Below are 13,140 nucleotides of genomic sequence, written 5' to 3'. Positions count from 1 at the left end.
CCTTGTGGATACCTTTTCCCAGTCCAAATGTATTTATGTTTTAAAAGGAGCCAACTTAACCAGGCTTTCTTGAGTTAAAGAAAGAGTGAGTTTATTAGTTACTAAAATGCGAGAAAGTATAATAAAAATACAACACACATACACACAGATTAGAAACGAGGAGTCAAAAAATAAAAGTTAAAAAAATATACCAATCATTCTCTGACTGGTCCGTGAGGAATGCTGCGGCCATTAAGTTGGATGATTCCAGTAGAACTGACTTGGGCAATTAAGCTGTTGGTTTGGAGATTTTTGGTTCTGCAGGTCAGCTGAAAGGAGTGGTCCTGTTTCCTTTTCAACTGTGGCTTTGCTGACTTGTGACTTGTCTGAACTAGTTGGTCAAGTGTAATCCATATAGGAATTTTCCAGCAAGTGGTTACTTTACAGTGTCATCCATTTTGTTTGTATATCCTTTTTTTAAAAAAAAACACATGCCTTACTTAAAAGTTCAATAAGTAATTTGGGGCTATGACCCACAGCCATGATGACATAATTAAGCCTAGGATCCTTTTTTACTTTATTAACTGCACTCTCAAACTGACACCATCAGTGACTTATGCACATATACCCCCAAATTCCTCTGTTCTTGCATGCCCTTCAGAGTTACACCCTTTATTTCTTCCTATCAAAATGAATCACTTCACATTTCTCCACATTGAAGTTCATCTGCCACTTGTCTGCCAATTCCACCAACTTGTCTATGTCCTTTTGAAGTTCTACACTATCTTCCTCATAGTTCGCAATACTTCCAAGTTTCATATCATCTGCAAATTTTGAAATTGTGCCATGTATACCAAGGTCTAGATCATTAATATATCTCAGGAAAAGCAAGGGTCCCAAAATTGACCCATGGGGAACTCCACTACAAACCTTCTTCCAGTCTGAAAAACATTCAGTCACGACTACTCTCAGTTTCTTGACATTTAGCCAATTTTGTATCCATGTTGCTACAGTTCCTTTTATTACATGAACTCTAACTTGGCTTTCAAGTCTGTTGTGCGGCACTGTATCAAATGCCTTTTAGAAATCCACATGCGCCACATCAACAGTGTTTGTCCTTCTCAACATTCATATGTGGGTGTACCTACACCACATGGTCTGCAGCGGTTCAAGAAAGCAGCTCACCACCACCTTCTCAAGGGCAACTAGGGATGGGCAATAAATGCTGGCCCAGCCAGCGAAGTTCACATCCCATGAATGAATTTTTAAAAAATCTCTCTGTTACCCCATCAAGAACCTCAAGTAAGTTAGTTAAATGTGATTTTCCCTTAGCAAAATGTTTCCAAAACCCTCCCCAAAATACAGGAAATAAATGGGCAAAGTGCATTTTGGGTATTTTGTTGTGGCAGTAACAATGCATTACCACCAGGACTGTAATAACAAGACAATAATCCAGTAGGATCTATGTTGGATAAAGGGGTTAGCAAACTAAAGCACAAATCTAGATCCAACTGGCATAGTTTTCTCAAGGTCCCTTTTCTAACAGGGAATCTAGTAGAATTTTCACTGTAACCATCACTGATCATTGATCTTCTCACCTATAGGTTAAGCCAACAATCCCAAGCTCTTCTTTAACGAAAACAGAAAATGCTGGAAAAATGCAGCAGATCTGGCAGCATCTGTGGAGAGAGAAACAGAGTTAACGTTTCGAGTCTGTATGACCCTTCTTCAGAGCTGAAGAGAAGCTCTGTAGAAGGTTTTGAAACGTTAACTCTGTTTCTCTCTGCACAGATGCTGCCAGACCTGCTGCATTTTTCCAACATTTTCTGTTTTTGTTTCAGGTTTCCAGCATCTGCAGTATTTTGCTTTCATCCCCATGCTCTTCTTTATTAGTTTATGTTGTGGGTGGCGCTGTCAAATCAACATTCATATTCAACCTCTAGTTGCCCTGAGAGATGGTGGTGGGTACTGTGAAACTGCTGCACTCATGGGCTACACTAAGAGTATTGGGTAGGGAATTCCAGGGCCAGAATTTTTCCCTCGTCAGGCGGGGGCAGTTGGGAAGCCGCCCCCCCCCCCTCCTGCAATCATCTCCGTTCCATGATTTCACGCGCGTGGGCCAATCAAGGCCTGCCTTGTGTGAATCGTGAGCGGCAGCACTGAGCGCTACCTGTGCAGGCAGGGGGAGGAGGGAGAGCCGGCCTGGCGCGCAGTTCATGCATGTGCAAAAGAGCGCTTCAATCTCCCTGAGGCACGGAGCTGCCTCAGGGACATTGGAGCGCTTTTAAAAAAATCAATGAGGACAGTAAAAATTTTAAAAACATGTCCCCTCATGTGACTCTGTGACATGAGCTGGGACATGTTTTTAGTTCAAAAATAAAGTTTTCAGTTAATGTTTATTTGCTTTCGGAAACTTCATCCCGCTTGTGAATGAGGTCTCCTAAAAAATGTAAAGGCCGCTTGGCCTTTTCACCCGCCCACCGAAAGGTTGGACGGGCAGCAAAAATTTGATTTTAATGAGCTTGTTAATGGCCTTAGTCGTCCTTTCAATTCTCAGCGGGCGCGCAGCCAACTCAGGCAAACGAAATATTGCGAGTGCGCAATGATGTCGGGACACATGCCCGACATCATCAGGCATCATATTACGCTCAGGCATGTTGGGCACACACCTGCATGTCGAATGTAAAATTCTGGCCCAGGGTATTGATCTAGCAAAAAGCAAAAAACTGCGGGTGCTGGAAATCCAAAACAAAAACAAAAAAACTCAGCAGCTCTGGCAGCATCTGCGGAGAGGAACACAGTTAACATTTCGAGTCCAAATGACCCTTCAACAGAACTAAGTAAAAATAGAAGAGAGGTGAAATATAGCAGGTGACATATTTCACCTCTCTTCTATTTTTCCTTAGTTCTGTTGAAGAGTCATTCGGACTCGAAACATTAACTGTGCTCCTCTCCTCAGATGCTGCCAGACCTACTGAGTTTTTCCAGGTATTTTTGTTTTTGTATTGATCTAGCAACATTGAAGGAACAGCAATATATGTCCAAATCTCCCTTTGAGTGTGGATCCTGATGAAGACTGAAAACTTCTAAGTTTTTTCTATTTTGTGGTGCGGCAAGAAATCTCAGTTGCAGAAGTAATTTTAAAGAATAATATATTGACTAACCCTTTGTGTTAATGTGTGACACTGTTCTTGTATAATATATAGAATTTTAACATTCTGCATCATTTTCAATGTGCTGTTGATATTTTCACCTGAGGCACTCAACTTTTAAAGATCCCTTCTCTTAGCTCTGATCTTTCCGTTGTGTAAAATTTATGGGGCTGGGGGGTAAGAAAGCACTAGGAATATTTAGATGGAAATGAAACAGAATTGTATCTTAAGGAGGTTTATTTTGAAATTATTTAATGGGAATAATATTAAGTGTAGTATCATGCACAGTAACATCTCTCTAATGTCAATTCATGGGCAAATCAAAATTTCTTCCATCAGAATAAATGATTGTTTTCATCCTCTGCCCTGAACTCTTGCCCCTTTCTGCTGAATCTGACTGAGCAATGACTTTGGTGTCCTACCAATGCCCAGGTCCTAAAGTATAACTAAGACTCATTTACTGCCACCTCCACTCAGCCTTGCTACCACTGAGACCACAAACCAACTTTCTGTTATTGTTGGATACAGTGACCTAGAAATTAAATGATTCTGTATCTGTTTTACAGAGGTAAATGGGCCCTTAAGCATCCAGTATTGCTAGCGGCATGTGAACTCATAAGAAGAGCAAGATAAAGGAACAGGGACTTTTGAGCCTGCTCTGCCATTCAATAGAACCATGGCTGTTGTTCTGCCTCAACTCCATTTTCACACCCACTCACCATGTGCCTTGAATCTGTCTATCCCAGACTTAAATATGTTCAGCGATGGAGCATCCACAACCCTACCAGAGAGCTCCAAAGAGTCACAACCCTTTAAGTGAAGAAATTTCTCCTCATCTCAGCCCTAAATGATCGGCCCCTTATCCTGAGACTGTGCTCCTGTGTTCTAGATTTCCCAGCCAGGGGAGACAACCTCTCAGTGCCTGCCCTGTTAAGCTCCTTCAGAATCTTGTATGTTTTAATGCATTCACCCCTCATTCTTCTAAACTCCAAAGAATACAGACCCTATTTACTCCACCTCTCATCATCGTACTACCCTTTCATCCAAGGAAGCAATTTAGAGTGGGAGTGCATCATCCATCATATTGGTAAAGGCTCCTGCATGGACACCCATAGCCTGTGCCCAAAACAGGTGCTTGTCCTTTTGCACTTGCGAATAGGTGGCCTAAATGCTAAATGTTTGAGGCCTCCTTTAGTGACTGACTGCAGCATCCACTGTGCATGTTGTGGTCAATATTCTCAGGTGCTTTGGCAATCGGCATTCCTTAAATAGACTAGTAGAGCCCGACTCCAGAAAATCAGGTTTTCATTTTTTTAAACTTACTGCTATTTCTTCATGCTGCTCCTCCCAGCTTCACTTTAAGACTGTGGACCACTGCCTGCATGCCCTGGGCTTTGTTTACGATATTGGCAGAATTACCTCTGGGGCTGAGATCAGTGCCTGCAGCTTGCCGGTAATAGGCAAATGAGAGTTGAGGACTAATTTGTTGTGCCTACTGCGGGCCTCATTAGACAAGTGCAGCTTGTGTAGAAATTGAATTGGGTCCTACTTCATGCCAGCCAATTTCTAGTTCAATTTCTCCAGTCTCCTCCTCACTGAAATTCCATCCTCCAGCTTCCAAAAAATAATCCAAAATTCAACCACCCCTTAACCTGCCTAGCAGTAAATCTTTAGAGATCTGTCCTGGATTGCTGATGAATTGAAGTGAAAAATCATCATCCATTGCTACAAGTGTAGCAATTTAAAATGGTTGTATCTGAAATGTGTCTGTGTACCTTGCAGGTATATTTTATTTGATGGAGATGTGGATGCGCTCTGGGTAGAGAACATGAACTCTGTGATGGATGACAACAAGTTGCTGACCCTGGCTAATGGTGAACGAATCAGGCTACAGGCACACTGTGCCTTGCTGTTTGAGGTACTGCTCTGGCAATATGTCTTTTTAGAATTGTCTGTGGATCTCTCTGCTGATTTGGGAAGTCATTGCTGGGCAGGAGAATATTCGTCATTTCAGGCTTCTAAGGGCGGAAGTAGAAATTGTATTGCTCTGATTCAGGGTTACTATATTGTATCTATCTCTGTCCGTTATCCTATCCAGTCAGTGGGAAGTAGAGTGACTCAATTCCTGCCCGACAGTTTCTGGAGCAAGCACCTGAAACTCAGGTACAATACAAATCAGATCCATATTAAAACTTCTTTTACTCTTTGCACGTTAAGTGAAGGTTTTACTACAACAACAATATTAATATTATCATATAATATATATAATATAAAAACAGAAAATGCTGGAAAATCTCAGCAGGCCTGACAACATCTGTGGAGAGAGAAACAGAGTTAGTGTTTTGAGTGAGCATGACTCTTCTTCAAAGCTAAAGAGAAGTAGAAATGTGTTGGAATTTATACTGTTTGTGGGGGTGTGGGGTTGGTGGAGCAGGGAAAGCAGGATAGAAGGTTAGGGTTAGGCTATAGGTGGGGGCTAAAGAGAGATTGACAAAGATGTTATGGGCACAAGATAAAGGGAGTGTTAATGGTAGTGGTGAAGACTAACAAAGGTGCTGATAGTGGCATTAAGGTAAGAAAGCAGAATGTGTTAATAGCAGAACAAAGGTCAGCACTCTGTGAAAGAACAACATAGAACAAATGACAGATGGCCCTTTTGGAAGGAGGGCAGGGGGCAGTGATAGGGAAAAAGGATAAATAAGGGGATTACAAAAGGGGTAAAACAATCTTCTTCAGTGTTGTAGGAGCTGCACTCATCTAGGCAAGTGGGGAGTACTCCATCACACTCCTGACTTGTGCCTTGTAGATGGTGGACAGGCTTTGGGGAGTCAGGACGTGAGTTACCCGTCGCACGATTCCTAGCCTCTGACCTGCTTTTGTAGCCACAGTATTTATATGACTAGTCGAATTCAGTTTCTGGTCAATGATAACCCTCAGGATGTTGATAGTGGGGGATTCAGTGATGCTAATGCCATTGAACATCAAGGGGCGATGGTTGGATTTTCGCTTGTTGGAGATGGAAATTTGCAGATGACACAAAGATTGGCTGAGTAGTGGATAGTGTGAGGATAGCCATAATCTTCAAAACGATATAGATGGGTTGGTGGAGTGGACAGTAAAATGGCAGATGGATTGTAACATAGAGAAGTGTGAGGTCATACATTTAGGGAGGTCAAACAGTTACAGGGATTACAAAATAAAGGGGAATATACTAAGGGGGTTAGATGAAGTGAGAGATCTTGGCATACAAGTACACAGGTCCCTGAAGGCAGCAGTTCAAGTAGACAAGGTTGTAAAGAAGGCATATGGAATGCTCTCCTTCATTGGCAGAGGTATAGAGTATAAAAGTAAGGGTATAATGTTGGAATTGTATAAAACACTGGTGAGGCCACAACTGGAGTATTGTGTCCAGTTCTGGTCACCACATTACAGGAAGGACATAATAGCTCTGGAGAGAGTGCAGAGGAGGTTTACAAGAATGTTGCCAGGGTTAGAAAAGTGTAGCTTCGAGGAGAGATTGGATAGGTTGGGTTTATTTTCCTTAGAACAAAGAAGGCTGAGAGGTGACTTGATTGAGGTGTACAAAATTATGAGGGGAATAGATAGAGTGGACAGGATAAAATTATTTACCTTGATGGAGAATTCTAGAACCAAAGGACATAAATTCAAGATAAGTGGCAGAAGGTGTAGGGGGGACATGACGAAGAACTTTTTTACGCAGAGGGTAGTGGGTGTCTGGAATTCTCTGCCCAATTGGTGGTAGAGGCAGAAACTTTAAACTCTTTTAAAAAGTACCTGGATCTGCACCTTAAGTGCTGTAAGCTGCAGGGCTATGGGCCAGGTGCAGGAAGGTGGGATTAGAAAGGGCACCTGGGTGTCCTTGGGCTGGCATGGACAAGGTGGGCCAAATGGCCTCCTTCTGTGCTGTAACTTTTCTATGGCTCTATGGTCATTGCCTGACACTTGTGTGGCGTGAATGTTACTTGCCACTTGTCAGTCCAAGCCTGGATATTGCTCAGGTCTTGCTGCATTTGGACATGGACTGCTCAGTATCTGAGGAGTTGCGAATGGTGCTGAACACTGTGCAATCATCCCCACTCCTGACCTTATGGTGGAAGGAAGATCTTTGATGAAGCAGCTGAAGATGGTTGGGCCTAGGACACGACCCTGTGGAACTCCTGCAGTAATGTCCTGGAGCTGAGATGACTGACGTCCAACAACCATAACCATCTTCCTTTGCGCTAGGTATGACTCCAACCAGTGGAGAGTTTTCCCCCTGATTCCCATTGACTCCAGTTTTGCTAGGGTTCCTTGATGCCACACTCGGTCAAATGCTGCCTTGATGTCAAGGGCAGTCACTCTCACCTCACCTCTGAAGTCCAGCTTTTTTGGCCACCATTGAACAAAGGCCTGTTAATGAGGTCAGGAGCTGAGTGGCCCTGGTAGAATCCAAACTGGGCATCAGTGAGCAGGTTGTTGCGAAGCAAGTGCCGCTTGATAGCACTGTTGATGACCCCTTCCATTACTTTACTGATGACGGAGAGTAGACTGATGGGGCGGTAATTAATTGACCAGGTTGGATTTGTCCTGCTTTTTGTATAGGACACACCTGGGCAATTTTCCACATAGCTGGATAGATGTCAGTGTTGTAGCTGTACTGGAACAGCTTGACAGAGGTCCAGCAAGCTCTGGAGCACAAGTCTTCAGTACTATAGCTGGAATGTTGTCAGGGCCCTTAGCCTTTGCAGTATCAAGTGCCTTCAGCAGTTTCTTAATATCATGTGGAGTGAATTGAATTGGCTGAAGACTGGCATCTGTGATTGTGGGGATTATCCACGGCATTTCTGGCAGGAGATTGTTGCGAATGCTTCAGCCTTATCTTTTGCACTGCTGTCCTAGACTCCTACATCATTGAGGATGGGGATATTTGTGGAGCCAATTCCTCCAGTGAGTTGTTTAATTGCCCACCACCATTCACAACTGGATGTGGCAGGACTGCAGAGCTTAGATCTGATCCGTTGGTTGTGGGATCACTTAGCTCTGCCTATCACTTGCTGATTATGCTGTTTGGAATGCAAGTAGTCCTGTTTTATAACTTCACTAGGTTGACACCTGATTTTTAGGTATGCCTGGTGCTGCTCCTGGCATGCCCTCCTGCACTCTTCATTGAATCAGGGTTGATCCTCTGGCTTGATGGTAATGGTACAGTGTGGGACATGCTAGGCTATGAGGTTACAGATTGTGTTCATGTGCAATTCTGCTGCTGCTGATGGCCCACAGCACCTCTTGGATGCCCAGTCTTGAGTTGCTAGATCTGTTTGAAATCTATCCCATTTAACACGGTGGTCACGCCACACAACACGATGGAGGGTATCCTCAATGTGAAGGCAGGACTTCATCTCCATAATGACTGTGCGTTGGTCACTCCTACCGATACTGTCATGGACAGATGCATCTGCGGCAGCCAGGTTGGTGAAAATGAGTTCAAGTACGTTTTTCCCTCTTGTTGGTTCCCTCACCACCTGCCACAGACCCAGTCTAGCACCTGTGTCATTTAGGATTTGGCCAACTCATTCAGTAGTGGCGCTACTGAGCCACTGTTGGTGATGGACATTGAAGTCCCCCACCCAGAGAACATTCTATACCCTTGCCACCCTCAATGCTTCCTCCAAGTGATGTTCAATATGGAGGAGCACTGACTCATCAGCTGAGGGAAGGCAGTACATGGTAATCAGCAGGAGGTTTCCTTGCTATGTTTGTTGTTTTCAGTGCCTAGGTCGATGCCGGGCGGTTTCATTCCTTTTTTGTATCTTTGTAGCGGTTTGTTACAACTGAGTGGGTTGCTCGGCCATTTCAGAGGGATTTTAAGAGTCAACCACATTGCTGTGGGTCTGCAGTCACATGTTCCTTCCCTAAAGGGCATTAGTGAACCAGATGGGTTTTTATAACAATCGGCAATAGTTTCATGAGCATCATTGCACTTCTAATTTCAGATTTCTATTGAATTCAAATTCCACCATCTGCCATGGTGGGATTCGAACCCGGGTCCCCAGAGCATTACCCTGGGTCTCTGGATTAAGTCCAGTGACAATACCACTATGCCATCACCTCCCCCTGAGGTATTCCGCAAAACGTTCACCCAGTCTGAATTTGGTCTCCTCAATGTGGAGGAGACTGCATTGGGAGCAGTGAATGCAGTAGACCAAATTGAAGGAGGTGCAAGTGAAGCACTTGGGAGTGCTTGGGCCCTTGGACATAGAGGAGGGAAGAGGTGAAGGGGCAGGTGTTGCACCTTCTGCGATTGCATGGGAAGGTGCCACGGGAAGGGGATGAGGTGTTGAGACTGATGGAGGAGTGGACCAGGGTGTCACAGAGGGAACGGTCTCTGTGGAATGCTGCTGATGGGAGGAGGAAGGTGAGGAGAAGATGTGAGGAGAAGGTGGTGGCATCGTGCTGGAGTTGGCGGAAATGGCGGAGGATGATCCTTTGAATGTGGAGGCTGGTTGGGTGAAGAGTGAAGACAAGGTGGACCCTATCGTGGTTCTCTGAGGGAAGGAAAGTGGTGAGGGTAGAGGCACAGGATTTGGGTCAGACAGGGTTGAGGGCCCCGTCAATCACTGTGGGTGGGAAACCTCGTTTAAGGAAGAAGGAAGACATGTCAGAAGTGCCGTTTTGGAAGATGGCATCATCAGAACAGATGTGATGGATGCAAAGGAACTGAGAGATTGGGATGGAGTCCTTACAGGAAGCGGGGTGTGAGGAGCTGTAGTCGAGGTAGCTGTGGGAGTCGGTGGGCTTGTAATGAATATTGGTGGACAGTCTATCACTGGAAATGGAGACGGAGAGGTCAAGGAAGGGAAGGGAAGCGTCAGAGATGGACCATGTGAAGGTGATAGAGGGGTGGAGATTGGAAGCAAAATTGATAAATGTTCCCAGGTCCAGACTAGAGCCTGAAACGGCACCGATACAGTAATCAATGTACCGAGAAAAGAGTTGTGGGAGTGGACCTGAGTAGGATTGGAACAAGGACTGTTCCATATACCTCATAAAGAGACAGGCATATTGGGGCCCATGCGGGTACCCATAACAGCACCTTTTATTTGGAGGGAGTGAGACAAGTTTAAGGAGAAATTGTTCAGTGAGAGAACAAGTTCAGCCAGACGGAGGAGATTAGTGGTGGATGGGGATTGTTTGGGCCTCTGTTCAAGGAAGAAGCGGAGAGCCCACAGACCATCCTGGTGGGGGATGGAGGTGTAGAGGGATTGGTCGTCCATGGTGAAAAGGAGTTGATTAGGGCCAGGGAACTGGAAATTGTTGATATGACATAAGGCATCAGAGGAATCGCGGATGTAGGTGGGAAGAGTCTGGGCAAGTGGACAGAGAATGGAGTCAAGATCAGAAGAAATGAGTTTCATGAGGCAGGAACAGGCTGACATGATGGGTCTATCAGGACAGTCCTGTTTGTCGATTTTGAGAAGGATGAGCTGTCCGGGGTTGGGAGACTATGAGGATGGAAGCTGTGGAGGGAAGATCTCCAGAGGAGATGAGGTCAGTGACAGTCCTGGAAACAATGACTTGATGTGCGGTGGTGGGGTCATGGTCCGGGGGAGATGGGAAGAAGTGTCTGAGAGTTGGTGCTCCGCCTCTGCGAGGTAGAGGTCAGTACATCAGACAACAACAGCACCACCCTTGTCAACAGGTTTAATAACAAAGTCAGGGTTGGACCTGAGAGAACAGAGTGCAGCAAGTTCAGAAGGAGACAGGTTGGAGTGGGTGAGAGGAGCAGAGAAATTGAGACAGTCAATGCCACACTGACAGTTCTCAATGAAAAGGGCAAGAGCAGACCAGAGGGGAGGGGTCCAGGTGGAGGGAGAATACTGGAGTCAGGTGAAAGGATCTGTTGAATGGGGGCGGAGGACTCCTGCCCAAGGAAGTGAGCATGGAGACGAAAGTGGCGGAAGAAGAGTTCAGCATCGTGCCAAGCCCTAAATTCAATTGAGGGCGTAAAGGTATGAAACTGAGTCCTTTGAGTACAGAACGTTCAGCATCAGAGAGGGAAGGTCAGAGGGTATGATGAATACACAGCAAGGGTTGAGATTAGAAGAAGGGATGCAGTCAGAGGGACCGGAAGGGATGGAGGGTCCTGAATGGGCGTTGGTTTCAATAAGTTCTTGGAGCTTGCATTCGTTAACACCTAAAAGGAAGAGAAAATGTTTCTTGTTAAGGTGTTAGATGAAATGAAGAATAAAATGAAACTAGGGGCAAGGAGAGCTTTGAGATAGGGTGAGTCGGTGCTGCTTGGGAAGAGGTCAAGTGTGCTCATATGCATGGCACTCAGTGTGGATCTCAGGATGCGGCGAGAAGAGCAGTCCGAGGAAAGCTGTATGTCCCGGAGATACCTGTAATCCTGGGTGGATTTGAAACATGAGGGATGGAACTTCAGTTGGAATCCACGTGGGGTAAGTCGGAGACGGAGACAGTCACTGAGGAAGGAAATATGGCTGTGAAAGCGAGATTTAGTAAACATCATGTCAAACACCAGGAGGGAAGTGGAAGGCAATGAAGGTGAACAGGGTGAAAGAAACAAACGTAAATCCTGAATATTATCATGCCCTATTTACAATTTAGTGCCATCCTGTAGTTAGTTCTATAATGTGTACTGTATTGGAACTAGACTGAGTTGAACCAAGCTCAATTCACAAAGGGTGCTTGCAATTGTTCGAGAAGGGAGACACTTCATATACAGGGCTGGATGTGAACTGATCTCCCAGGTATGGACAGCTATTAATTTTGCTGATCAATTCCCTGATAGCACCTATCAATGTATCTTGCCGGTTCAGTCTTTCAAGCCGTTTTGCACCTTCCCTGCCTGCTGACCTGCTTCTGCTCACTCGTTAACCATTTCCCCATTCTGCACTTAGTCTTTTGAGCTGCTCGGGAAGCATGTTGCTAACTGCATCCGTACTACCAGGCGGGCGGCTCTCCTTCCCAGCCTCCTGCACCTCCCTCTCATGTGGTGGCTGTGAATCTGCAACCCCCGGCAGCCATTTTCTCTTGCCGTTTCAGCCTTTCAATCCGGTTTGCACCTTCCCTGCCTGCTGGCTGGCTTCAGCTCACTGGTTAACCATTTCCCCGTTCTGTACTTAGTCCCTGGAGCTGTCGGGCTGGTCTGCAGCTAACTGCACCCATACTACCGGGTGGGCGGCTCTCCTTACCGGCCGACTACCCTGCCTGCTCACTGGTTAACCATTTCCCCTTCTGTACTTAGTCCTTGGAGCTACTGGGCTGGTCTGCAGCTAACTGCACCCGTACTACCGGGCCTGTGGCTCTCCAAAAAGAAAAAACAATCATCTTGTTGATTGGCAACTACATTGTTGATTGTTAAATTGTTCATTGTTAAAGACAATTGCATTGTTAAAACAAGTGATGGACATTGGCTCATTAGTCTAAAAAAACCGCCCGATCTTGTCTGATCTTGGAAGCTAAGCAGACTCAGGCCTGCTTCGTACTTCGATGGGAGATAGCCTAGGAATACCGGGCACAGTAGGCCTATAGTTTCTCATTGATACTTAGCTTGGGTTCTGCCAGGGTCACAGCTTCTGGCTTTATTTCAGCCTTGGTTCAGACATGGACAAAAGATCTGAACTCCCGAGGTGAGTTGAGAGTGAATGTTCTTGACATCAAGGCCGCATTTAACCGAGTGTGGCATCAAGGAGCTCTAGCAAAACTGGAGTCAATGGGAATCGTCCATGTCCAAATGCAGCAAGACCTGGACAATATCCAGGATGGGCCACACAAGTGCCAGGCAATGATCATCTCCAACAAGAGAGAATCCAACCATCACTGAATCCCCCACTATCAACATTCTGGGGGTTACCATTGACCAGAAACTGAATTGGACTAGCCATATGAATACTGAGACTACAAGAGCAAGTCAGATACTAGGAATCCTGCGGCGAGTAACACATTTACTGACTCCCCAAAGCCTGTCCACCATCTACAAGGCACA

At 45.4% G+C, this 13,140-nt stretch overlaps 1 protein-coding gene across 1 annotated transcript in view; it reads left to right on the top strand.

The window, feature by feature from the left end:
* Positions 1-13,140, top strand: part of dnah10 (dynein axonemal heavy chain 10) — a 317,805-nt gene that overhangs the window by 167,517 nt on the left and 137,148 nt on the right. The window contains exon 40 of the mRNA XM_041203322.1: positions 4,914-5,049. Coding sequence (XP_041059256.1) covers positions 4,914-5,049 — 136 coding nt within the window. The remainder of the gene's footprint in view (positions 1-4,913; positions 5,050-13,140) is intronic.

The sequence above is a fragment of the Carcharodon carcharias genome, chromosome 13, assembly GCF_017639515.1.
Source record: "Carcharodon carcharias isolate sCarCar2 chromosome 13, sCarCar2.pri, whole genome shotgun sequence".
In the NCBI taxonomy this organism is placed as follows: domain Eukaryota; kingdom Metazoa; phylum Chordata; class Chondrichthyes; order Lamniformes; family Lamnidae; genus Carcharodon; species Carcharodon carcharias.
This window is presented reverse-complemented; position numbering and strand designations above follow the sequence as displayed.